This window comes from Phodopus roborovskii, unplaced genomic scaffold (assembly GCF_943737965.1).
Source record: "Phodopus roborovskii unplaced genomic scaffold, PHOROB, whole genome shotgun sequence".
Classification (NCBI taxonomy): domain Eukaryota; kingdom Metazoa; phylum Chordata; class Mammalia; order Rodentia; family Cricetidae; genus Phodopus; species Phodopus roborovskii.
In genome coordinates, this window is record NW_026126623.1 from 789,618 (window position 1) to 816,724 (window position 27,107).

Consider the following 27,107-nt stretch of genomic DNA (forward strand, 5'->3'; position numbering starts at 1 on the left):
AGCCGTTGGTTTAGACTTCCTTAAACTTTATAGGAGTAGACTCACTCAGCAAGTGTTCTGCCCCCTACCTTGGCAAAGCTATTTTGAGATTTACTCACACAGCACAGTCAATCCTTTTTCACTGTTGAGTAGTATTTCTCTGTACAGCTATACCAGTGTTTGCTTTGCCATTTACTAATTGAGCTGGGCTGACTAGTATTCCTGTTGTCAAGTTGATGAAAGCTGGGGTCACCTGGAACAGGAAAATATCAGGTGAGAAGATTTCTCCATCAGATTGATATGTCTTCAAGGCTGTAAGCATTTTCTTAATGATTGATGTGGGAGAGCCCAAATGATTGTAGGTGCTACTACTCCTGGGAAAGTGGTCCTGGATTGTATGAGAAAGCAGGCTGAGCAAATGATGGAGAAAAAGCCAGTAAGCAGCACCCTCCATGGTCTCTGTCTCAGTTCTGTCTCCAGATTCCTACTCAAAGTGCCTGCTCAGATGGGCTGTGATATGAAAATAGAAGCCAAATAAACCCTTTCCTCATCAAGTTGCTTTTGGTCATGGTATATGTTATAGCATCAGAGAAGCAAACTAATGTAGGATCTTACTAGCAGAGGATAGTCTCGAACTCCCGATCCTCCATTCTCCCCCTCCCAAGTACTGGCTTTACAGACATGCACCACCACACCCAGCTAATGTTATTTTGGGAACATAGTGTTTCTTTCCCGACTCTTAAGGTTTTCCCTCTTCACAGTCTTGGGTTATGATGTTCCTCGGTTTTACTGTTCACTGGACTTCCTGGATCTCTGGGTTTGCACTTTCCTCAATTTGGAAATATTTGGCCATGAATTGTTGACAGCAGCCTCCCGCCTGCTTGCCTTTAGAGACCTAGATCATGGGCATCTGGAGCAAGTTGCTCTTGCCTCACAACTCAGTCTGAGTTTCCTCTCCAATAGTTTCTGTGGCTGTGTCTGCAAGTCCACACTTTCCTCTCCTCCAGTGTCCTGCCTGTCACCCAGGTAGACTCCTCCCTAGAATATTTTTTTTCTCTCATACATATCTCCAAGTTCAAATTGAGTCTTTTGAAAAAGTTTTTTTCCCATGGGATTATATTCCAGGAAATGCAACTACAGTAACTGTTTTGGTGTCTCTTGCTGTTAATCCTACATCTACATTAATTTGGGATGGGTTTTAGTTGAAAGTTCTCACCAAGAGCCCTTATTCCCCAAATCTCATTGTCAGGCAGATCCAAGCAGTGTTTGAGCTGGGGTTAATTATTCTCTATTACTGAGGAAAAAGCGCCTTTCTGAGTACTTTGCCCAATATCTCCTTTTCTTGTTTAATTTCTGGGAACAGACAATGTTAACTGAATGGTATGAGGCACTTTTTTTTAAGTTACATGCTGACTAACATTGTAATTTAAAAAGCAGTGTTTGAGAGAGCTCATGTGGCAGTAGGAAGGGAATGGAAAGGGGGAGGATGGTAGACCGGCCTCTGGGACAGGAGAACAGAAGAGAAAAGGGGGCTGGTGGAGTGAGAAGAAGAGGGAAGCAAGGAGGGAGAGAGTGGGCAGAGGGGAGAGAGAGATGGGGAGAGGAGGTAGGCAGCCCCCCCCTTTTTTTTTTTTTTTTTTTTTTTTTTTTGGTTTTTGGTTTTTTTAGACAGGCTTCCTCTGTGACTTTGGAGCCTGTCCTGGAACTAGCTCTTATAGACCAGGCTGGTCTCGAACTCATAAAGATCTGCCTGCCTCTGCCTCTGCCCTCTGCCTCTGCCCTCTGCCCTCTGCCCTCTGCCTCTGCCTCTGCCCTCTGGCCTCTGCCCTCTGGCCTCTGGCTTCTGCCTCTGCCTCTGCCTGTGCCTCCCAACTGCTGGGATTAAAGGCATGTGCCACCACTGCCCGGCAGCAGGGCCCCTTTTAAAGGGGAACATAATGAATGTGCACAGATGGTGCTCTTAGTGGCTGCAACTGAGGGTGTATCCTGTCAGAACCCCAAGGACAGGCCAGTAGAGATGCCTGAACACTAACAAACATCTCTCCCCATGTCTGAGGAGACTCCTCTGTTGATCTCAAGCCCTCTCCCTGTGCAGCAATCTCCTTCTTGGTAAACTATCCTGGAAACGCTAGCCACGCGAGGTCTCAGTTCTCTTCCAGCTCAGAGTCCACTAGTAACCTCTTGGTTCTCCCCACACTCTAAGTAATAAACGGCGGCAACTGGGGTCCTCATTGGTTCTCTTTTCTTTGTTAGAGACAGCGTTTCTCTGTGTAGCCTTGGCTGTCCTGGAACAGGCTGGCCTTGAACTCACAGAGATCTGCCTGCTTTTGCCTCCAGCATGCTGAATTACTTTTTTCCCTCTCTCAAAAATCAGTGTCTTCCCAGGCTGGAGAAACTCACAGAAACAGCTGACCTGAACAAGGGGGAGCTCATGGACCCTCATTTGACAGCTGGGAAACCAGCACACATAGGACCAACCTAGACCCCTTGAACGTGCGTGTCAGTTAGGAGGACTGGGCAGTCTATGAGGCCTCTGGTAGTGGATCAGTATTTATCCCTAGTGTAAGAATGGACTTTGGGAGCCCATTCTACATAGAGGGATATTCTCTCAGCCTAGACACATGGGGGAGGGCCTAGGCCCTGCTCCAAATGATGTGACAGACTTTGAAGAATCCCATAGAAGGCCTCACCCTCCCTGGGGAGAAGAAAAGGGATGGGATGGTGCTTGGGAGGAGGACAGGGGAGGAAGGGAGGGTGAGGAAACTGGGATTAACATGTAAAACAAGCTTGTTTCAAATTTAAATAAGAAAATATCATAAAAAAATTCGGAGCCTTCAGAGATTGTGGGAGTGGTCAACTAATGACTGGTCCAGCCTGAGACCCAGGCCAAGAGAGTGAGCCCACCCCTGACACTGCCTGGAGTGCCAGGACCCAGAGGCTGGATGGCCCAGAGACCTAGGATAGAACCAAACAAAACTGGAGGGAAAAATTGTCAATGCAATGACATACTCATAGATTAGTGCCTAGCCCAGTTGTCATCAGAGAAGCTTCATCCAGCAACTGATGGAAACAAATGCAGACCCACAGCAAACATTAGGCCAAGTTTGGGGGATCCTGCAGAAGAGGGGGGACTAAGGATTAGCAGAGCCAGAGGACATCACAAGAAAACCCACAGACTCAACCTGGGTTCACAGGGGCTCACAGAGATTGGACAAACAACCAGGGAACATGCATGGGTCCTCTGCATGTATGTCACAGTTGTGTAGCTTGGTCTTCTTGTGGGATCCCTAACAGTGGGAGCAGGAGCTGTCTTTGACTCTTTTGCCGGCTTTTGGGACCCTTTTCTTCACACTCTGCCTCGCTCAGCCTTAGTGAGGTGAGGTGCTTAGTCTTACTACAACGCTATATGCCATGTTTTGTATGTATCCACAGGAGGCCTGTCCTATTCAATAGAAATGGAGACGGAGCAGGTGGTGGGGTGGGGGAAGGTGAGGGTGGAGGGGAGGTAGGGAGAGAGACTGGGAGGAGAGCAGGGAAAAATCAGTGTCATTTTGTTTTGTAACTTTTCTGTTCGCTTTTTCTTTTTTTTTTTTCTGTCTAGGATTTTTGTTGTTTTGTTCTGTTGTGGATGTTATTATTTTAGGCAATAAGATAAATTACTCCATTTAATCCAAATTTAAAACAGTCGTTTACATTATACCCCAAATTCAGTTGGCGCTCAGTTGATGTATGTACTCATTTCAGTAGAGCTTCATTGTGAGTTGTTTGGACTCAGGTAATTTCCGTTGGGTTATCTGTGTTTTGCTTAGCTGGAAATAAGCCTGAACCTTTAAAAAGAAGCAAGCACCAGCCACCATGTCCTTTTGAGATAAAACGTTTTTAATTTTAAAGAAGTCGTAGGCATCGTGCTGGCATTTCCCTAGATGTTAATCTCGAGTCCTAGAGAGAACGTGAATTTTTAGAGGTTTCTGTGAAAACGGTCACATGTAACACCTTCCTTCTCCATTTGACAATGAGTAGACAATGCGTATGAAAATATGCAAGAATCCCAGGAAGTCCTCATGCCCAACCACCTTGACGAAGTCATTGCTGCGGTCAGCGTCACTTCTAAAAAGAGGATCCCAAACAAGCTGCTTCAGACAGCCCTGTTCCAGCCCCCTCGAGAGAAACTCCACCTGTGCAAAGAGAGAGCAAAATCCTACTCCAGCAGCTGTGAGGTAAGGAGCCTTGAGGTCACACACCTGCCCTCTGAGAGCAGAGCCTTCATCACAAGCATGAGAAGCAAGATGGATGGGCTACATCTCTAACCTCAGGACAGGGTAAACCTCAGGCCCAGCCTGAGATTCAGGAGACTCGAGAGAGCCCACCCTCCAGCATGAGTGTAGGCCCTCCTACCAGTGGTTGGCATGCCAACAGCAAATGTTTATTGAGTATAACCAGTGCTCTTCATTGTCAGCCTGGCTGGATTCAGTCATTAGGAGGCCGTGGTGTGTCTGTGAAGTCATTTCCAGAAAGGGATACCTGAAGGTTAAAGGCCCACCTGTGGGTACATCCCCATGAGCTTAGGCTCTAGTGAATGAGGAAAAAGGAAAAACCTTTATGAGGGCCAGCATTCCATTTGCTTCCTGACTGCTGTGATGTAGGTTACCCTACTGCCACACTCTCCTTGCCATGATAGACTGAGCCCTCACAAACACTGAGCTAAAGCAAACTCCTTTTTAGTTGTTTCTATTGGGATTTTGACCAGGCCTGCGGTGGCTTACAGCACAGACCAAATGAAACTTCTGCTTATGTACAGCCCATTCGAATGCTCTTGACTTTTCTTGTTCCTTGCGTCTTCCTTCCCATCCCCCCTCACAAAGGTTACCCAGTCCCTCGCTCAGTTTCATATGCCAGGCCCTATTTGTTCATTCCTGTATTTCACAAATCTCTCTTGTGTGCCTCATGTTTTCCTGGTGTTGTGAAAGCACCAGAGGCACACAGGGAGACCACAGCCCTAGAGGGAGTTCTGTGTGGTGGGATTGGCATGATAGAAGGACAGTCGTGATGAGTTCTATAGCAGGTTCATATCGTACCCACACAGGTCAGAAAAGGGGGGAAGGACAGCTAAAGCTGTCCTAGGATGAAAGCTCCTGCTGATGCAGTGCCCTAGAAACAGTGCTTAGGAGTCCTCCTGATGAGAAGACAGAAGCTTTAGGAACTAAAGTGGTGGATGGAAACGTACCAAAGACCTGGGAAGCACAGTGTCGTTGAGGAACTAGAAGGAACACTGGAACAAAGGTTTTGGTAACACGCTGAGAAGTAAGCTGCACCACACATAGAATCCAGGACCTGAAATACACCCAGTGTTCAGACAGAGTATTCTGGACTGTCAGCAGGAAAAGGCCATGGGCAGAAGATTCACTCCGTAGCTGTTCATTGGTTGAGTGAGAAATAAATGTAACTAGAAGAGAGGGCTAGGCTAGGGGGAAATTTGCAGCAGTCTTGGAAAGGAAGTCGGAAGGATTGGAGGTGAGGCAGAGATGCTGAGCTCCTCTGAAGGAAATGTAAAAAGGTAAATTGGTGAGACTGACTTTAGAGGGAGCATAGGAGATAAGAGAGGTGAGTGAGGTGGAGGGGTGGGCCATTCTGACTTAGACTCCATCTGCCTGGGTGACTGGAGGTGTACCTCTGCCCTTCTGGCCTGCAGCAAAGGAACCTGTGTTCATTCCGTACCTATTGTGTGTCAACACTGGTGTTGAGTAAGCTCTGGGCCAGCTCCTCAGCCATGGCTTCACAGGAGAAATAATACTTCATGCACAAAAGCCTTCAGCATTTGTAAGGCATGAACTGCCCTCATGTATCTAGAAGGGTACAAGCATTTCTTGATTCTGTGTTTCCAGTAAGGATGCCTAGGATAGATAGTGAGCAGGATAGAGCAGGGGTGGCTGCTTGTAGACAAGCCAGAGTTGTTGATTGTGAAGTGTGTTAAGGAGGGAATAGAGTGGATCCAGCTAGGGCACCTAGGGCAGGGAGGGCCTTGGACATAGCCAGTGAGCTGAGAACTCCAGAAGGAAAGAAGCTAGCTGTGGGAGCAGAGCCCTGAATGCGGGGTGGGATGGGGTGGGGTGTGCAGAACACGTGGGAAATCTCCAGGGCAGCCTTGAGTGTGCCATGTCTGAAGTGAAGAGAGGAAGCCATGGGCTGAGATGACACATGGATATAGAAGCAATCAGTCCAGTTAGGACCTTGCATAGTACAAGCTGAATACAACCTACAAGATCTTAACATTCCACCTGGTGTAACTTATTCTAAAAAACATCCATTTCTATGTAGCTGCTAATTTTAAAATATGTTCAGACAGAAAAGTTCTGACTTGGGCTGGAGATGGCTCAGAGGTTAAGAGCACTGGCTGCTCTTCCAGAGGTCCTGAGTTCAATTCCAAGTAATCACATGTGGATCACAGCCACTTGTAGTGAGATCTGGAGCTGTCTTCTGGCCTGCAGGCATACATGCAGACAGAACACTATGTATAATTAATAAATCTTTTAAAAAGTTATGACTCCTCAGTTGTCAGTATTTATTTTAATCATTTACTCATCTGTCTATTATGCCACTGAGCCAAATCCCAGTATATTTACTTAGATCTTTTGTTTAATTCTGTCTCTCTTTCCCCTTACTGTAAAGTTTCTCAGCTAAGAACAGGTTATAGATATTATATATAGTATGTAAGAGTATTATATACATAATATATAGAGCTATATGTTCTCTTTAAGAATGAGAATATTCTTCATATAACCACAGCACAGTGATTGAAATTAGGAAGCTAATGTTTGTGTAATAGTGTCACATAATTTGTAAAAAAACAAAAACAAAACCAAAAAACCCAAATAGATCCATGGATAGATAGGAGTCCACACTGAGTATAGATGTAGTTTCTCTTCGGTCTCCTTCAGTCTGTTGCAGGTTCCTAACCTGAAGCGATGACTCATATGTTCTATTATATCAGGGGTGAGAACCTAATTGATCAGAGACGTGGTGGAAAGTGACCAGCGACCTCCTTCTCTCTCCTTCCTCCAATCCAAAAGGGACCACAAATCTTTCTAAGCCTCTATCTACTACTTCTTATGTCTCTCTTTATGTCCTAGGTCCTCCAAAACCTTTATGGTTAATTCTTCTGGCCAGCTAGTAGCTAGCTCCACCCTCTGATTCAAAGTAAACTTTATTGGCAGTCTCGGAGTGTCAGACTGTGATCAAAATATCCCACAACACTAGCCATCTCAGCCTTTCCTGTTCTTGATATTTTGTGTTGCAAAAGCAACACAAAGAGAAGACATTTGTTTGGGCCACAGTTGGAGGGTGCACACCACTATGGCAGTAGGAGCATGGAGCATCCAGTCAGGAAGGAAAGAGAAATGAGAGAAGTATGCTGGTACTTAGCATGCCTTACCTGTTTTATCCAGTCTAGAATCCCAGCCCTTGGGGTGGTGATGTCTCTGATAACACTCTCCATAAGACCCAGAGCTGTGTCCTGGATGACCCAGATCCTGTCAAAGTGGCAGTGTTAGTCATCACAAATGCAAAGGACAGAGCTGAAGTGTGTTGTTTGACAACCGCTACCACTGTCACCTGGACCTACTAGAGCTGTTTACTGGAATGTTGACTGGAAACACCTAGGAGGTGATCAAATGTCTGCTCTACCGTAGTTTTTCTTTATCCCTCCATGTTTCCCACCAATAAATTGTTTCTTCTTCTTCTTCTCCTCCTACTCCTCCTCCTCCTCCTCCTCCCCCTCCTCCTTCTTCTTTCTTCTTCTTCTTCTTTGGGTTTTCAAGACAGGTTTCTCTGTAACTTTGGAGTCTGTCCTGTCCTGGAATTAGCTCTTGTAGACCAGGCTGGTCTCAAACTCACAAAGATCTGCTTGCCTTTGCCTCCCTACTGTTTGGATTAAAGGTATGCACCACCACTGCTATAAATTGTATTTACTTCTTAAATGAATTCTTGTGTGCTTCATCCAACCAGATGAACCCTCTACCACCCCAAACAGATCATTTTTGATTCTCTGACACATCCCAAGTGCTTAGCACATAGAAAACACTCAGTAAACATTTGTTAGGTGGATGTACTTACAAGTAGGCCATGGGACTCTTAGGTTCTAAGCTGTCTGCATGGTAAACCCATTTTCTTCTTCTGACAGTATAAACAGGCCATCCAGGAGCTTGTGCGCTGTGTGGCATTGACAAGAATTTGCTATGGCGACTCACACTGGAAACTAGCAGAGGCATATGTTAATCTGGCTCAAGGCTACCTGCAGCTGAAAGGTAAGCTTCTCTGGGGCCAGTAGGGATCAGCTCATCTGCCAGTGGGCTTCTGTTCTCCCTGTCTCGGAACTGATTCACACCAGAGGGATCCGGTTTTCATGGTAGTCCTTTCCAAGTACTAAGAAGAGATTCCATTTTAGGAAGAATCAGTAAGGTGTGGAGCATGCAGGTATCAACAGAAAGAAAGGAAGATTGTGATGTGTGTGTGTTTTTGGTTTTTGGTTTTTTGATGTTGTTGTTGTCTTAAAACTGGAGTTCTTGAAAGATAATCTGTTGGATCCAAAGTGGCTGGAAAGAAGACAAGGCATGGGATAGGGGCTTTGAGTGGACCCAGTCATAGTTTTCTAGAGAGGTGGGAGGCAAGGGGCTGAGAGAGAGAGAGAGAGAGAGAGAGAGAGAGAGAGAGAGAGACTCTTGAGTGTAAGTAGCCAAAAAAAAAAAAAAAAAAAAAAAAAAAAAAAAACAGAAAGGCAAAGCCAAGCTGACATCAGCTTATTAAGCTTACAAAGCTAAGGTGCAACTTGCTTTATGCCAGCCATAGGTGTTCAGGATTCAGCCTCTCCCTTTTTCCCTTTCACATCATTTGGCTCCGTTTTGGCATTAGCTCCGTCATAGCCATGCTTTGCCCATAAGACTTTTAGGTTTCCTTGCTAAGCATGATCAAAAAAAAAAAGAGTCAAAACACCCAGGGTTTGGAGGCACCCTGTTTAGACCACCCTGGAGTATATGCTGAAATGAAAACGAAGTCTGATAGCTCAGACCTGGGTGTCGGTTCTCCAGTTATGGGGAAGGAAGCTGGTTTTGGCCAGCTTGGGATGCGCATGGGTCGAGCATCAGAAGAAAACAGGTGGAGATGGTGCAGGAAGGTAAAAAAGCAGATACTCATCATGTGGTGCTTTCTGCTTGCTGACTGTGTTGATTCACACAAGGCATACCACAGCACCCTGCTAGACTCAGTTCATCCGCCCAAGAGAAGAGCAGTGATAGGATGTTGGTGACACAAGCTTCCCAGGTCCAGTGAGTGGCCCTACAACTGGAAAGTACACAAGGTCAGATTATTCTTACCTGTTAGTCAAAGGCCATCAGCGCCAGAAGGGGCATTGGAGATCATCTCGTTAACACCTCCTTAGGATTTTCTAGAGTCAGAGAAAATAGATCCGAGTCAGAACAGCTTGCTGCAAAACCACATTGTTAATAAGTGGCTGATCTGAGACTCAGACCTGGGAATGGCATGCCGGTACCAGTGTCCGGCCATCTGGGATTTCAAATCCTGCCTTCCTTCTGCAGCCCATGCCCTTCTGCATGGATCTTTCCTTCTCAGTTTAAAGTCACTATTGTGCAGGATCTCACAGAGGGCCAGCCACCATGCCAATTGTCATACAAAACCTATTTAGACTTCACATTTACCTGTGTGTGTGTGTGTGTGTGTGTGTGTGTGTGTGTGTGTGTGTGTGTGTGTGTGTGCGCTTGTTATTCCTCTTCACCGTCAAGGTAGCTGAGACCAGTTTCTTAGTGAGTGGTAGAGCAGAGAATTTATTCTGGGCAGTCTCGATGATGTAGAGGCCATATTCTTGAAATTGAGCTTGTGCTGTCTCTAGTAGATTAAGTTCAAGTTCTTTTTTGTTTTGCTTTTTGAGACATGTTTTCTCTGTGTATCCCTGGCTGTCCTGGATCTCACTCTGTAGACCAGGCTGGCCTCAAACTCACAGTGATTTGCCCACCTTTGCCTCTCAAGTGCTGGGACTAAAGGCATGCACTACTACCACCTGGCTACATTCAAGTTCTACCTATAATCCTAATCCATCACTACAGGTAGGTCACAGACAATTGACAGTGATAAATTCCTAACAGCCAAGTTAAAGCTATGGCTTTAAAATATGACAGACAGAATTCTGCAAGGGTTCCCACACAAAGAGCATGGGCTTGCTTTTTCTCCATTAAAACATATATTGTTTCTGTTTCATAGACATGGGAATGGGATTAACTATATATTTTGACAACTTTTGCAAAGAGCTGAGATACAATTAAGTGAAATTCAGAACACAGGGCTGGAGATGTATGAATGTGAGTGGAAAGGGTTGTCAGTGTGAAGGTGGAAGGTGGTAGCGTGGGGAGGGTGCCAAGCACAGACCCCCCCAGCTGGCATTCCTCAGTCGCCCCCCCCCCCACAGTTTAATCAGCCCCTGGAAGAACTCTGGAACATGTGGGGAAATCAGTAATAACATTTATTACTCTCTCTCTCATGTTAGTCTGTGACTATCCAGCAACAAGAGATCACAGCACAGTAGTGTGTTAGCTCCTTGGAGTTGTATTTATAAGTATTTATAGCCGCCATGTTTGTGTCATGCTAAAAGAACTCTAATATTATGGCTGTAAATCGGTGAGCAGAAGACTCAGAATTTTTAGTATTTCATTTAGATTGCTGTCACTCAGCCAGGATCACAATTCCTGAATAGCTTGTTTCCTACCCAGAATGCTGCGGTCCTTGCATTCCATTTGTGTTTTGATAATTATTTATATTTTACATCTGATGCTGGTGATGTTTCAAAGCTGTTCAGTTCCAGCTCGCTGTGCTTATTTTATTTCAAAAAAGGCCACGTTGGGAAATGTTTTTCATCTTGAATATTTGATATAAAAACAACTTTTTGCTTGTTCCAGTCAAGGTACTAGTTCCTGCCTCCCAGATCAATGTTCGTGTGCTACTGGACAGCAAGTGGTGGCCTTGCCAGGGTTCCTGGCCATGGAGAATCACGTTCCTAACCAGCTGAGATTAAAGAGAAACTGACACTTGTGCTTCTCTATCTACAGGGTTGTCACTACAAGCAAAGCAACATGCAGAAAAAGCCAAAGAAATCCTAGCCAACTCCATTGAGAGTCCCTATCATGACAATACAGATATCTTCAAGTGTTCCTTAGAGCTTTTCTATACCATGGGGAAAGCTCTGCTGTCCCTTCAAAAGTATCCTTTTGCTTCCAATCTTCACAAACAGAAAGCACCATTGCTGTGATTCTTATAGTTAATTCTCAAAGCCAAACAAAAAGTTGCTAGGTGATTCGGGGATAACAGGAAGTATTATATGAGCAAAGAAAGTCCAGGATATGGGGTTTCAGAATCTAAGAACCAGTGGAACTTTTCCTGAACATATTTCAGATTTAAAGAAGCCTCAGAGAACTTGGTAAAAGCAGAAAGACTTTCCAAGGAGATGCTGCAATGTGGGAACATTATAAAGGAGGAGTGGGTAGAAATGCAAGCTCGGATCAAGATGTCCTTTGCACAGTAAGTTTCCAGTTTAGAATTTGTGTGCATGAAGATTGAAGGCTCTTAGGCTCTGTCCATGGATTCCCCCTAGGTCATTGTTTGATAAAGAGTGACACCATCATGTCAAATCAGCCCTAACCAAGACAAACACCTGTGATACTTGTTACTTGATATAGAATGCACTCATACCACACACCCTTCCCCGATAGTCACAAAGATCCTCTCATCATCCCCCAGACTTACTTCCTGCCTGCTCTGCCCATCCCTGCTGCCGCTTCATCCCTTTCCACACTGATACTGGGGTGTTCTTTCTTAGGTTCTGCCCCTGGCATGGGATTCCTGGTTACAGGAGAGCAGCATACTACAAGTTCACTAGACACTGACCCATCACTATACCCAGCTATGTGGCCTCTTGAAGGATTGATAGAGTCCTATCTTGCTACAGCCCCAACAATATTTGCCACTGTAAAACTCTCTAGCTTGCTGTCCTGAAGTATGTACCATGCTACCCAATTGTTTTTTCCTTTCCTTTACTTTGAACTTAGTGAACCAATGAGTTTGAATACCTCTGTATGCCTGTGAGCCATTTAGAATTCTCCTTCCTCAAATAGCCTGTTAAGGCCTATCTTATCTTTCTTTTGGAATTCTCTGTGCTTTTCACACTAATAATTGAGGTTTCTATCATATGCTATACATGTGAATTATGTTAATATATTTTCTTATATCTATTGACCTTTATTTTGTCTATGCTGTTCTTCATAATGTAGAATTTCTTCATTCTACCATACTCATATTCATTACTTTTTTTCCCGTTTTAATTTATGCCTTTGGGTTTTGTTTGGAAAGTATTTCCCATTCTAACAACCAAGTCTCCATAATTTCCCTCTACCTCAGCTAAGCACTGAGCCAAACTCCTGGAATTCAGCTGTAGAGAGGGAGGAATGATGAGCAAAGGAATCAAGACCAAGCTGGAGAAACCCACAGAAACAGCTGACCTGAGCAAGTAGAAGTTCATAGATCCCCAGTCTGACAGCTGGGGAACCAGCATAGGACTGAGGCCCCCTAGACATGGGTGTCAGTTGGGAGGCCTGGGAAGTCTATGCGGCCTCTAACAGTGGAGCCAGTATTTATTCCTAGTGCATGAATGGACTTTGAGAGCCCATTCCCTATGGAGGGATACTCTCTCAGCCTAGAGACATGGGGGAGAGCCTAGGTACTTCCCCAAATGATAAGACAGACTCTGATGATCTCCCATGGGAGGCCTCAACTTTTTCTGAGGAATGGATGGGGGATGGGATTGGGGGCGGTGAGGGGAATGGGAGGATGGGAGGGAGAGGGAACTGGGATTGATGTTTAAAATAAGATTGTTTTTAACTTAAATAAAAATTTATTTTTTAAAAAAAACTACTTTTACATGCCAATCCCAGTTCTCCCTCTCTCCCCTCCTCCCACTTTCCCCCTCCCCCTCCCCCCTTCTGCTCCTAAAAGGGAGTGAGGCCTCCCATGGGGAGTCAAGAAGTCTGTCCCATCACCATGTTGAGGCAGGGCCAAGGCCCTGTCCAGTGTCTAGGCTGAGCAAGGTATCTCTTCATAGGGAATGGGCTCCAAAAAGCCAGTTCATGTACTAGGGATAGATCCTGGTCCCACAAACTGCCCAAGCCACACAACTGTCACCCACATTCAGTTCAGCCCTTTGAAGGTTCCCCAGTTGTCAGTCTGGAGTCAGTGCGTGCGCTCCTGCTAGCTCAGGTCAGCTGTTTCCATGGTTTCCCCATCATGGTCTTGACCCCTTTACTCATATTATCGCTCCTCCCTCTTTTCAACTGGTTTCAGAAGCTTGGCCCAATGCTTAGCTGTGGATGTCCACATCTGCTTCCATCAGTTACCAGATGAAGGTTCATGTTTGTCTTTCTGGGTCTGGGTTACCTCACTCAGGATCATTTTAACTAGTTCTGTCCTTTTGCCTGCAAACTTCAAGATGTCATTTTTTTTTTTTTTTTTTTTTAACCACTAACTAATACTCCATTGTGTAAATGTGCCACATTTTCTTCATCCATTCCTCAGTTGAGGGGCATCTAGGTTATTTCCCGGTTCTAGCTATTATGAGTAATACTGCTATGAACATAGATGAGCAGGTGTCCTTGTGGTATGATTGAGCATCCTTTGGGTATATGTCCAAGAGTGGTATTGCTGGGTCTTCAGTGAGGTAGCTCCATTCCCAATTTTCTGAGAAGCCACCATACTGGTTTCCAATGTGGCTGTATAAGTTTGCACTCCCACAAGCAGTGGATGAGTGGTCCCTTACTCTATATCCTCTCTAACGTAATCTGTCTTCAGTGTTTTTAATTTTAGCCATTCTGACAGGTATAAAATGGTATCTCAGAGTTGTTTTGATTTGCATTTCTCTGATGACTAAGGATGTTGAGCAATTAATTCCTTAAGTGTCTTTTGGCCATTTGAGATTCCTCTGTGGAGAATTCTCTGTTTATATCTGTATGCCATTTTTAAATTGGATTATTTGGTCTTTTAAAGTCTAGTTTCTTGCGTTCTTTGTGTATTTTGGAGATCAGCCCTCTGTCAGATATGGGATTGGTGAAGATCTTTTCCCACTCTGTGGCCTGCCATTTTGTCTTGTTGAACATGTCCTTTGCCTTATAGAAGCTTCTCCATTTCAGGAGGTCCCATTTATTAATTGTCGATCTCAGTGTCTGTGGTCTCTTTTGCCCATGCATTCAAGGCTGCTTCCCACTTTCTCTTCTGTGAGGTTCAGTGTGGTTGGTTTTTCGGTTGAGGTCTTTTTGATCCATTTAAATTTGAATTTTGTACATGGCGATCTATTTGCATTCTTCTAAATGTGGACATCCAGTTATGCCAGCACTATTTGTTAAAGATGCTTTCTTTTTTCCATTGTATAATTTTAGTTTCTTTGTCAAAAATCAGGTGTTTATAGGTGATTTGATTCCATTGGTCCACCTATCTATTTTTGTGCTGATACCAAGCTGTTATCATTACTACAGCTCTATAGTAGAGCTTGAAGGCAGAAAAGGTAATGTCTCCCAAAATTCCTTTATTTTACAAAATTGTTTTGGCTGTCCTGAGTTTCTTGTTTTTCCATATTGTTTATTTTTGTGGGATTTTTTTGTGTTTGTTTGTTTTTTCAAGCCAGGTTTTCTCTGTGAAACAGTCCTGGCTGTCCTAGAACTCAGAGGGAACTGCCTGCCTCTGCCTCCCAGGTGCTGGGATTAAAGGCATGCACCACCATGGCCCGGCTACCTCATACGTTTTAAGATAATAAAAAATATGTGTGTATATGTGTGGGTCTGTGCACGAGTGCAGTGCCTGAGGAGGCCAGAAGGTAGTGTCAAGTCTCTGGCACTGGAGTCAAGGTGATTATGATCCACCTGATGGGGGTGTTGGGAACCAAATTAGGGTCCCCTGCAGGAGCAAGATGGGCTGCTAAACTGCCAAGCACCTCTCCAGCCTCTACCTCATGTTTTGACCATGGTGTTATCACTCATTGCATTCTTAGTATTTCATATCTCAGTTAGAAACTTCACTTTGAATAATCTGAGATGATCCAAATGAGGGGTCTATGCTGCAGACCTCTCAGTGGGCAACGGGTCTTCCGGGAGACCAAGACTTGGATGACCAGGTCAGGAGTGGCTTTGGCTTGACAGACAGACACAAACACACTCAAGGAGGTTTGCAACTGCTGTGTTTTTACTTTAGAATATTGGGTTTTTATACAGAAAGTTCAAGGAACAGATCTTTGGTCACAGTTTACAGACATATTATAAAAATGTCAGTAATTCCTTTGAAGCATGAGATCAAAAATCACCTATTTTGACCTGCCTGTGGTCAGCGTACCAGAGATTTGGTTTACTGAGTTTAGAGAAAAGTCATTGTCTCTGATCAGTAAACTGTTAACAGCAGAGACAAGAACTCTTGCATTGCTTTACTAATTTAGAGGATAGTCAAACTTGTAACAGTATTGTTAAGAACTCTTGTACTGTTTTCCTTTTAGTAAATCCCACAGCAGCTTTGCTGAGGGTTGGCTATTGTCAGGCAGGGTCATCTAGTGGGTGAATTTCTACAGCTTTAGTTACGTTAATTAATTTATCAGGCCTAGGGCTGACACCTGGAGTCTCAACTGGCCTGTGAGTATTGTAATTAAGGGCACTGAGGACAGCATCCATTTGCTGATAAGTCTGTATCTCTTTCAGTTTCTGAAACAATATCTAAGTGTTCTCCAGGCTTCTTTGAACTAACAGTGGAGCTACATGGGCCAAAACACCCATGATCGAAAGCATTATTGTTATCATAGCACAAAATACACTCAGTACCCATTCCAATCAGCCAGCCAAGTAAGCACCTGCAGGGACCTGGCCACTTCTTGCCAGGAGGCGTAACCACATGTGGTGTGAACCTCTGGACAGGTAGCCACTCGAGGTTCCTCTCAGCCATTGCTACACTGTCCCCACTGGGGCTGGTAAGACAGTTCCCCCTTTTTTATTTTTTAAATGGAACAGCTGGAAATCGCGATGGAGGGTGCTGATGGAGTGAAGTGCTACCCTGAAAAGAATAAATAAGATAGCAGCTCCAATTCCTAGAAAAACAAAATACTGAGTCCAACTTAATGGATTTAGGGATCTTAGATTTTCTCAAAATGTTGATGCTAGACTTGAAATGTCCCAGATATTTATGTTTTTCTGACTCATGACTGTAATTTTCTCCTGCAGTGCCTTGATATAGGTTAAATTGATATCCTTTCATATTCCTAATAAATTTGTCTTAGTCTTGTTCCAATTAGAGGAAGAGTTATATGGAAGAGGTGTAACATAGATATACTTAAACTCTGCATGGCATTTAGTTACTAACTGTGTCTTAAGATTTTGTATGTCTTGACCCATTTCTATCATTGCCTCTTGCAAAGCATTTATTCTAGCTTCTAATTTCAGATCTATTAACCTCTGTTTTGACAAAGCAAAGGTGACATTTTTATGTATGTCATTTACAAAGGAAGCTGTCTGCATTTCCTTTACTAACTTTCCTTTACAACTACAACAACTGTTGTAGAAGCTGCAAAAGAAGTCAAAATGGCTATCAGTGCTATGATTCCTAAAATTAATGAGGCAACAAATCTTTTTGGCCTAATCAATTCATTAATTTTGCTAAACATATTCATAGCCGAATTATCATACCAAGTATCATTACCCAAATCTACTGGCAGCATCACATACATAAGCAGGCCTTTTAACAATCAATACAGTTGAAAAGGATTTATCATAACTGGATTGCACACAATTAGTTAATATGCAGGATCGACACTCAACAAAAAATGAGTCCCATCCCTTCAAACATTAAAGCATAGGGGTAAGAGAGACAAGCAGTGGCAGGAACAGGCTCTGGCTTGGCAGCCTTTGGGTTTTTTTTAATACTGTAACATTGGCTGCTGCAATAACCTGAACAGATCTGGCTGAGGAGTCCCATATGTTCCATCCTGCCTGTGCAAATACCATACAGGTGACACCCACCCTGCTCAATACCATCTCCTCATGGGCTCATTTTTTTTGGAGGAGTGTATCCTCCAAATTGAGCAGAATGATCCTTAAGGTAGCCAGAATAGTCATGATTAGGTGATGGTACAGAAAAATCCCAGATAAGTTCTCCTGAAACCAATGGAGAAAACCTTGTTCTAACGTAAGGAAATCCACAGTGAAGCCAGTTAGGCATCTGATCTTCATTTCCCTCCCATAAACTATCTTTTTTGTATTTTACCGTGCAATGTGGCAATCTAGAAGGCAGTGGCTGATTTATTACCACAGTCTCATTAAAATTAGAGTACCCCAAAGTAGCGATTTGTAGTTGCCACATACGCTGCTGTTTTGGACTCTTATCTGTAACAGGCTTATTTTCAGGAGTGTCAGTGAGGAAAGTTCTATAGCTGATAGGCAAACAATCAGCTAGAGGGACACCACCAAGTGCTGTGCAGATTGGTAAGGAATCTGATCTACCCTCGTAATTTATATACCCAGATGAATTAAGACCCATATGAAAATCCGGAGTTCCCCTAGCACATCAGTAACATTAGTCATGATTTTAATGAGCTCTGTATTTTCCCAAACCACCGGATGTAAAAGCGGAGGCTTGGGAACGTATGCCCAGTAACTTTACCCGTTTACCCCGGAATTCATAGACAAGACAGCAAGAAAAGCAAGAAAAATTGTTACAGGAGTCTTAGGAGTTTCCATTTGAGCTAGTATAGTAAGAGCCTCCCGTTGCAGTTTTTTGAGTTGAGTCTGTGTCAGCAGATCGTGGAGTAGTTTTCGAGAGGTTTCACTTTCTTTATCTGTTATCGTCAGACTCATCAGCTGCTTCCTCATTGTCTGCAGCTTGCGGTTTCTCTGCCTCTTCATTTTCCATGTGAGTCTTCTGTTGATAGGGTCGGATGAGTCGATCTGGGACCCAGATTGGTGGGTGAGTCTTCATCCTATGGGAATACACAAGCATAGCCCCTCCCAGAGGCGATCAGCACATCCATTGACCGGTTAACAGATCCTTCCAGCGAACCAGAGGCTGAAGCTCAGCAGCAGCCCAAGTGTTCCAGTGTCTTTGAGCTGCACTGAAGCCCTTATCATCATCAATTATATGATTAAGCACAAACAGAGCATGTGTTAATACATGATGAGGAGTCAAATAAGACGCTGAAGCATTTAATTTTATGATCTGAGCTTTTAAAAGCTGATGACTCCTTTCCACTATTGCCTGTCCTTGTGGATTATACAGTATCCCTGTGGACCCTTCAATCTGCCATTTCTGCAAAAACTCTTTATACCCTCTAGAAGTATAAGTAGGAGCATTGTCTGTCTTGATTTTAAAAGGAGCTCCCATGTAAGCAAAACATTTTAAATAGTGACTTATCACATGCTTAGTGGCTTCTCCAGTTTGTGTAGTGTCCTGAATATGTAGTGTCCTGAATATGAAAAGCCTGAATATGTATCGACTGTTACATGCACATACTTTAATCTGCCCAATTTTGCGATACGAGTAACATCCATTTGCCATAAATGATTAGGAAGCAGACCTGAGTATTTACTCCTATATTAGTTATAGGTAAATATTGTGGGCACACATCACATTGTTATGTTAATTTACTGAGCAGTCTCTGTAGTTAAAGCAAACTCTTTTCTTAGACTATTACTATTTTGATGATGAAAGCTGTTGAGCTAATTTTACCTGAGATAAAGCAATCATTTTTATCAGTCTTTCAGTTGACCCATTACTTTTAGCCAGTGGGTCGGGAAAGTTTGAATGAGCTCTTATATGACCCACAAAGCATAGTGACTCTCTTTATAATGAATGACACTTTGAATTTGCTCAAACAGTATTTTAACCTGATTATTATTAGTTCCAGTATATGGAACTATCTCTAAAACTTGAAGAGCTCTGAAAACATAATGACTATTAGTATATAAGTTAAATGAATTATTTATTAGAAGCTGAAACTTTGTAACAGATTGTAACTTAACTATTTGAGCTGAAGATGAATTTGTCTGTATTACATATTCTTTTCCATCAATAACATACGCTGCTTTTCCATTAGAAGAACCATCAGGAGAAACTAACAGCATTCTTTAGAGGATTACCCCTTACAATTTTAGGGAATACAAAAGGCTGTATTAGTACAAATTGTAATAGTTTATAAACTGATTATTAATTTTTTCCAAAAGCTGATGGACCAAAAATTATAAATAATAAAGGCTTGAAAACTTAGGCCCTAAATCTATACAGAGAAAGGGAACTTCTAATGATAAAAGAAAATTAACTCCTCAAGTCAGGAGTGCCATGGCTGGTGTCTGAGCCCACTCTCAGAAAAGGGGAGGTAACCCCACCATCTAAGTAAACATTCCTTTGCCTGTTAATTGCTGATTGTAAAGGTTTTGAAATAACCATTAACTTACTATTTGGTATAGGGAACATGTGTTACACTTGGTTCTCTGGCAAAATATCTCTTAGACTCCATACAGCATTTTGTACCATACAAGCTACTGCTTTAAAATAAGGATTTAACACTTTGATTGAGGAAACAGGTAAATGCAACCTTAACAATGGTCCCCTTTGCCATAAGACAGAAAGAATTTGGACTATGCTGTGTGGGAAGTACATAAGCCTCCCATGGTTTTGCATAGTCAGTATAGCATATCTGCTGATGCTGGATTGCATTTTCCGATTGTAAGAGAACATGTCTACTCTCTTTAGTTAGCTGTCTAGGTGAATTGGGATCACTATCTCCTTTTAGGATATCACTTAAAGGTTTCAAATCATCAATAGGTGCCTTGTAAAGCTTTTATTAGTTGACCTGGTCTCATTTGCATTTTCACTGACACCTTTCTAGGTGGGGAGCCTAACAGGGCTGCAACTTCCTGAGGCCTCCTTTCAATAGCTTTTCTCTAATCTTACATTAACCTCCATTCTTTCCATTTCTTTTTTAACCACCAAAATTTAGGAAAATTTCTGTATTCTTTCCTCTGTTAAACTCTTTTGAGCCATCCATATAGATTTCTCTGGCTCTCAGGCCATTTTGGCCTTGACCATTTCCTACTGTTTTACTCTGCAAGATAATCATGGGAGATGCAGATCTCCAACCCTGATGTCTCTCTCTTTTAATCTTAAGCAATTCAAGTAGTACCTTTTGTTGGGATTCATACATTCACATATTCACAATCACACTTCAGACATTTAGACACATGTGTGGCCACACCATACATACAGAACATCTTTTAGCCCTCCTTTTTTCTAGGTCAAGATTAGTTTGTTGAAATAAAACATCCTTAATTGAAATCTCTTGTAATGCAGCTGTTGTAGATAACCCTTAAATTATGAACATCCAAAATCTGAACAAATTTCAATAAATTCACCAGTTTCTGACAGGCTGCATTAATTTTTCCATACACTTGGCTGGGCATTAGCCACAGCAGCATCTTCTAAGACTGCAGGCCTCTAGGTCCTGTCCTGCCTTTGCTCTCTGGGCCTGGGTTTGCCCCTTGCAGTTTATCTGTGACTGTAGCTGCTCGAAAAGTAAATAACCACCATTGGCACCCACAGGTCCTGCTGACCTAGTGCATATGCAGGGCCTAATCTTTGCTTCCCTAAGCCCTGGAGCAGCATGTGGGGAGGGCAGTAGGGCAGGGGATTTATAAAGTTTGGAATTTTCCTTGAGGAGCGGCTAGGCAGAATGACCTGCTGCATTTGCCAAGCAGAGGAAGGAGCAATGTTAGGGAAGTCATGATAAGAGTCCAGCTCACATTTGGCCACCTCCTCCTCAGGGTCAGCCTCTGTCCCTGCAGAGAAGTTGCCTGGATCTTTCTTTCTTTGCATTGCCTTTTGTTTCTTTTCCTCCCCTTTTTTACTCTTCCCTTTAATGATATTGCCTAACTTTATTGTGCTGACTCCCTTTCCTACTCTTGCCTTCCCATTTATAACTTTGCCTTGCCTTTTTATTCCCCTTTCCTTCTGTTACCTTTCTTTGACTTAGGTCGTCTTGCCTTCCAATCCCTTTCCTTCCCTTCCTTTGCCTTCACAACTTTTCTTTTTCCTTGCTTTGCTTACCATTTTTTGTTTCATTTCCTTACATTTCCATTAATTCCCTTACATTTCCTGCCATTTTCGTCCTTTCACTTCCCTCCTCTTGACTTTCCTTGACTTGCCTTGCCATTCCTTGTCTTCCATTTTTTTTTTTTTCATTTACGCTCTTTTTGCATTACCTTGCCTAGAGTTGCATTGTCTTTTGAGTTTTTTTACTTTTCTTCTCCTTGTGTTCCCTACCCATCACTTCCATTTCTTATAGCTAGCTTTGCCTTTTCAATTTTTTTTTTTTTTTTTTTTTTTTTTTTTTACACGTTTCCAGAACTCCAAAGTGAGACTACCATCCTCAGGGAACCAAGGCGAAACCTTCATGAGAAATAAGTAAAACTCTTTCGTGGTGGCATCAGACGTTTCAAACCTCTTTCTGCTAGCATATGTTTCAAGATTGATATGAACATTTTCTGTCCTTTTGAGCCCCAGCTTCCCATCTTGACTTCCCAGATTACTCACCCTTAACCAGCCTATCTTCACTGGTGGGACTGCAGTTCCCTTGGCCAGAGCCTGTCCACTCCTTTAAAAGAAAGAAGGAGTTACCTGTCCGAGGGTTCCTGTTCGGGCGCCAGCTGCCACAGACCTCTCAGTGGGCAACGGGTCTTCCGGAGACCAAGACTTGGAATACCAGGTCAGGAGTGGCTTTGGCAACTGCTGTGTTTTTACTTTAGAGTATTGGGTTTTTATACAGAAAGTTCAAGGAACAGATCTTTGGTCACAGTTTACAGACATATTATAAAAATGTCAGTAATTCCTTTGAAGCATGAGATCAAAAATCACCTATTTTGACCTGCCTGTGGTCAGCGTACCAGAGATTTGGTTTACTGAGTTTAGAGAAAAGTCATTGTCTCTGATCAGTAAACTGTTAACAGCAGAGACAAGAACTCTTGCATTGCTTTACTAATTTAGAGGATAGTCAAACTTGTAACAGTATTGTTAAGAACTCTTGTACTGTTTTCCTTTTAGTAAATCCCACAGCAGCTTTGCTGAGGGTTGGCTATTGTCAGGCAGGGTCATCTAGTGGGTGAATTTCTACAGCTTTAGTTACGTTAATTAATTTATCAGGCCTAGGGCTGACACCTGGAGTCTCAACTGGCCTGTGAGTATTGTAATTAAGGGCACTGAGGACAGCATCCATTTGCTGATAAGTCTGTATCTCTTTCAGTTTCTGAAACAATATCTAAGTGTTCTCCAGGCTTCTTTGAACTAACAGTGGAGCTACATGGGCCAAAACACCCATGATCGAAAGCATTATTGTTATCATAGCACAAAATACACTCAGTACCCATTCCAATCAGCCAGCCAAGTAAGCACCTGCAGGGACCTGGCCACTTCTTGCCAGGAGGCGTAACCACATGTGGTGTGAACCTCTGGACAGGTAGCCACTCGAGCTTCCTCTCAGCCATTGCTACACTGTCCCCACTGGCGCTGGTGTGGCAGGTCTAGTCTGCAGATGTATGTGATATCCTGAACTATCTGTACTGATTTCTAGCTGTGGCATCATGGGTGGCAGTGTGTCTGCCCAGATGCACCTCTGTAGACCAGGCTGGCCTTGAACTCAGAGATTCCCCCTGCCTCTGCTTCCGGGCGATGGGATTAAAGGCATGAGCCACCATGCCCAGCACATCTTAATTTTTTAAAAAAAATTGGTATATTAGTGTTTAGATGGATGTGTTTAAACCCCAATTGTAATCAGCGATCTGTCTACATCCTGTGGCTTACCATTGTTATATATATCCTGAGGTGGTTTTGCTGAAGGGGAGGAGAGCCTGCCCACAGCAGCATTTCTCTTTCATCTTCTGTCCTTTTAATCATGGAATGTGTCTTTTTTTGTCTCTGTTCTAATTTTGTTTGTGTTGCTCTGATGAAGTTCTCCTGACCAAAGGCAACAAGGAGTGGGGGCAGGGCTCATTTGGCCTGAAAGTCATTATAAGTTACAGTCGGTTAGTGTGGCAGTTAAGGCAGTAACCCAAACTTTACTCCCATGGTCAAGGGCATAAAGGTGGAGGTGTACCAGGTGCCCAGAACACACTGTTCAGGTTCATCAGTCATCAGGGAAGTAGGAGATAACATAATAAGATAATGCCACTGTCCCACCAAAAGATATAATCCTTTCAAAAGGATGGATAGTGCCAAGTGTTGGCAAGGGCATGTACACAGAAGTGCCCTCTCCCTCATAGCTGCTTGCGCGTATCAGATAGGACTCTTAGGAAACTGTCTGGCATCGTCTCCTAAATCTGAACATCTTCACACTCTTGACCCAACATGTCACTCGTATTATAAACTTACCAGAAATCTTTGTATGCTTTCTCACCAAAACACACATGTTCCCAGACTCATTATTCAGTAGCCAGGAACTGGGGAACAGCCCAAATGTCCTCAAATGGAAGCTAAAGATCTGTGATCTCTTCATATAAAAAGGCAATTGTCAAGCTGCTTGTTACATAACATCATGAATGACTCACAAACACAGTGTTCGGTGAAAGAAGCCCATCCCCAAATGTTCAAACTGGCCCCATTCATAGAACTGAAAGGGAAAGACCATTTGTTAGTGACCAGAGGGCTAACCCACACAGAGTCTCTCCCTGAGACGCTTTTTTATCCTGTTGTGCAGGAGGTTTCCAAGTGCGAGGCCCCAGATCTGATATGGTTGCATCTGTTGAGACCTGACTACTGCGTCAGTTCCTGGTGTTGAACACTGTTGCTACAAAACACTCATGTATCCTCTGCCAGAATCTGGCGCCACCTGAAGAGTGCCTGCCAAATCACAATACCAAACACAGACAGCAGGTGGCAAGCTTTGTCCACATCTGTGTCATTTAGCCTTCAAGACTTAAAGACCTAGTTAAACTCTTTGGAGATACCTTTGGTTATAATACAGCTGTTTCTAATGTGGCCACGTCCTTCCTTTCTGATTCTTTCCTCTGACATTTTCCACACAACTTGTGTGTTTAAAATGTGCAATTTTCATTTAATGTCTTTGCTTAATATTCTCAGAGAAATAGGAATATTTTGTCCAAACTGACTTGCTTTGGAGAGAAACAAAGCTTTGGTTTTAGACATGACTGTAATTACACTGAACTGTGTGGCATTTTCTCTCATGGCCAGGGGAAGGTCTCAGGCAGCCTTTGGATTTCTGCCCCTCTTAAAAGGACATCCTTTACTGTGTCCTTTCCTTCTGCTTCTCCTTTTATGGTGCCTACCAGGCTGGCCTGACACAGATAGCTAAGGCTGCAAAGTGACTCATGCTCAGGCTTGCACCCCTGCCGGAGGCCTGGGACTACTTCCCTCCTTCCTCTGCCACAGCAGCACCCGGGTCACTAATGACTTACTAACTTGCAGAGTGTTAATGTGTTCCTGAGTTGTTTCCATTAGAAAGTCACCAACAGAAACGGGACAACTTCCCTCCAGTGCACAGCAGTGTGTTCAATTCTGGGAACTCACACCTAGATCCCAGAGATGGGTTGTCTTTATATGCATAGGTGCATGAGCAAGAATGCTTCCAGATAACAAGACACCATTGCTGATGGTGATAACTGATGCTCCATTACTGCATGTGGCCATGTGACATCGTGTTTGGAGTCTTTCCACTGGCTTGACCACAAGCATCCGAGTCACCCTGCTGTGCTGAACTAGCCCAGGAATGAGCAAACTTTTTTTCCCCCTCCAGCATCTAGGGTCACCTGCCAAGTGTTTCTAAGCAGAGAGACATGATGTGAGTTAGCCAGTGCCCTGGGTTCAGGTTACGGTTCACACAGACCACCCCCTTGGGGGATGTGGGCAGATGCTCTGCTTCCTGTGCATCTCACTCTCCTCCCTAGCCGCTGCACAAAGGACAGGACCTTGGACGGTAGCTGTGAGGAGTAAGTGGGTACTAGATTAAAAGATCTAAGCATGTGGTAGTCCCTCAAAAAGAGGACAGGAAAAAATGGAGAGGAGAGGAGAGAGGAGGGCAGCGGAGGGGAGCGGAGGGGAGGGGAAAATAAAAGGCACATTGTCTGCCAGTTACTGATTCCCTTCTGTGGCAGGCTCTTGCATATGTTATTTATTTCACCCTCAGACCACACTACAAGGTGCATACTCTTATATTCCCATTTGCACAGGAGCTAAGGCTGAAAAACAGGGCATTCCCAGGTCACACCCTGAGGAAATAGCCAGACAGACCCTGCCCTTTCCTTCCTTCTGTCCTTCCTTCCATTCTTTATTATTTTCTTATTTTTTTCTTTTGTTTGATTGTTTGTGTTTTGAGACAGGGCCTCACTATGTAGCCCTGGCTATCTTGGAACTCACTATGTAGACCAGGCTGGCTGAGAACTCACAGAGATCTGCCTGCGTCTCTGCCTTCTGAGTGCTGGGACTAACGGTGTCCACTCCCAGTTTAGAACCTGCTCTTTCAATCAGTTTAGAGCCTGCTCTTTCAATCAGTGCCTAGGCTGCTGTGTACAGCACAGAGTAATTCATTAATGCAAAATGGCATTCTGGCAGCGTGTTAAACAATAAAGTTTCACCAGCATGGAGAGAGGCATAGATGCAAATCTTTTCAAATGCTGACTCTTGGGAACCCCACTTGTCCTTTTTGGAGATTGTGTTCTCATCATGCTGTCATCCGCAGCTGAGTTCCCACTCAGTCCTTCCCATTCACTGATGCACAGGCTCTCACCAGACCCCAGCACTTCTAAGAGGAGACTCTGTGGCTTTAGTAACACTAAGGATACTGCTTTGTCTAGTGCATGTAGAGCAAGTGTGAATCCCTATATTAGCTGACATGTGCTCTGTGGAGTGACTGGATATATTTTTATTCAATAAAATATGCTATGATGTATTTGTGAACCTGCAAAACGTACTGTGGCATTCTGTTGTTCAGAGTTCTCTATCTTTTCATCTGTCTGGTGTTTCCACAAGCTACCAAGTGCACTACAAGCACACTAGATGGCAAACCCCCAAGCATTCCACACAACAGACAGAAAGGGATAGGAGAAAACATGGCTGCCCCATGGGTCACACGGGAGGAACCAGAGAGAAGGAACTAGTCAGGAACACTGACTAGTACTTATGTGCATTGGAGATAGAGGGGAGACTGTAATTTAGTTGGTCCTGGATATAATACTCGTTTAGTCCCCTTTTGATGAACTGTTTTGCAAATCTAGCCCCATTTCTGGCTGTGTTTAGTGGTGAGACCCTGTAATAGCGGGTACCACCAACTTTACAGGGCCATAAAAAAGGCTCCTTTCTGTGACACACTGTCCAACAGCCTGTTGTTTGTTTGTCTTTAGTAAAGTATTTGGTGCACACAGAACTGTAGGTAACGTTATCCAGAGTCTCCTGTGTGTGTGACCAAGCTCACAAAATAGAAAATGTCTTATAAATAGAAACCTGTCAGGTGCTCAGCACAATCTTTACAGGCATCTACCATGTTAAGCTGGGCATTTTTTTCTGATCATGTATGTGTATAGAAAACACACACACACACACTTTTCTATTTCAGACTTTGTGTGTGTGTTTCATTCTGTAGCTTGCTCCCCATCCTCACTGCCACCTCCCCCCTCCCTCATAGCATCCACAATACATATTGAGATGTATTCCCATCAATTGTTCTAATCTCTTCATTTTGGGTGATTTTTCTTCTATGAGTTTGGCATGATTTAGACCAACTATGAGCACCATGTACATGATTATTATTTTGTCTCTTTGGACATCCAAAGATTATGTCTGAAATGTCTGCCTGGGAAGACAGCTGTCCCCGCGTCAAGTATCTCTGCCCTCAGCCTTCCCAGGCTTCTCAAACACTCTCCACCTGTTTATTTGCATCCCCATCAGCAGGGGACATATATGAACTCGTGTTACTCCTCCTCTCTGTCAACATTTAATATTGTCTAGCTGCTCGTCTTTGCTGATCATATGGGTGAAATACTGTGATGACTTTCCCTGACATT

At 43.5% G+C, this 27,107-nt stretch overlaps 1 protein-coding gene across 3 annotated transcripts in view; it reads left to right on the top strand.

Annotated features, from left to right (window-relative positions):
* Ttc23 (tetratricopeptide repeat domain 23) overlaps positions 1-27,107 on the top strand; it is a 92,839-nt gene that overhangs the window by 11,563 nt on the left and 54,169 nt on the right. For all 3 annotated transcript variants that reach the window (XM_051206513.1, XM_051206511.1, XM_051206512.1), the window contains exons 2-5: positions 4,000-4,196; positions 8,156-8,279; positions 11,088-11,238; positions 11,431-11,556. In XM_051206513.1, the coding sequence (XP_051062470.1) occupies positions 4,017-4,196; positions 8,156-8,279; positions 11,088-11,238; positions 11,431-11,556 (581 nt within the window). In that variant the 5' untranslated portion in view covers positions 4,000-4,016. The remainder of the gene's footprint in view (positions 1-3,999; positions 4,197-8,155; positions 8,280-11,087; positions 11,239-11,430; positions 11,557-27,107) is intronic.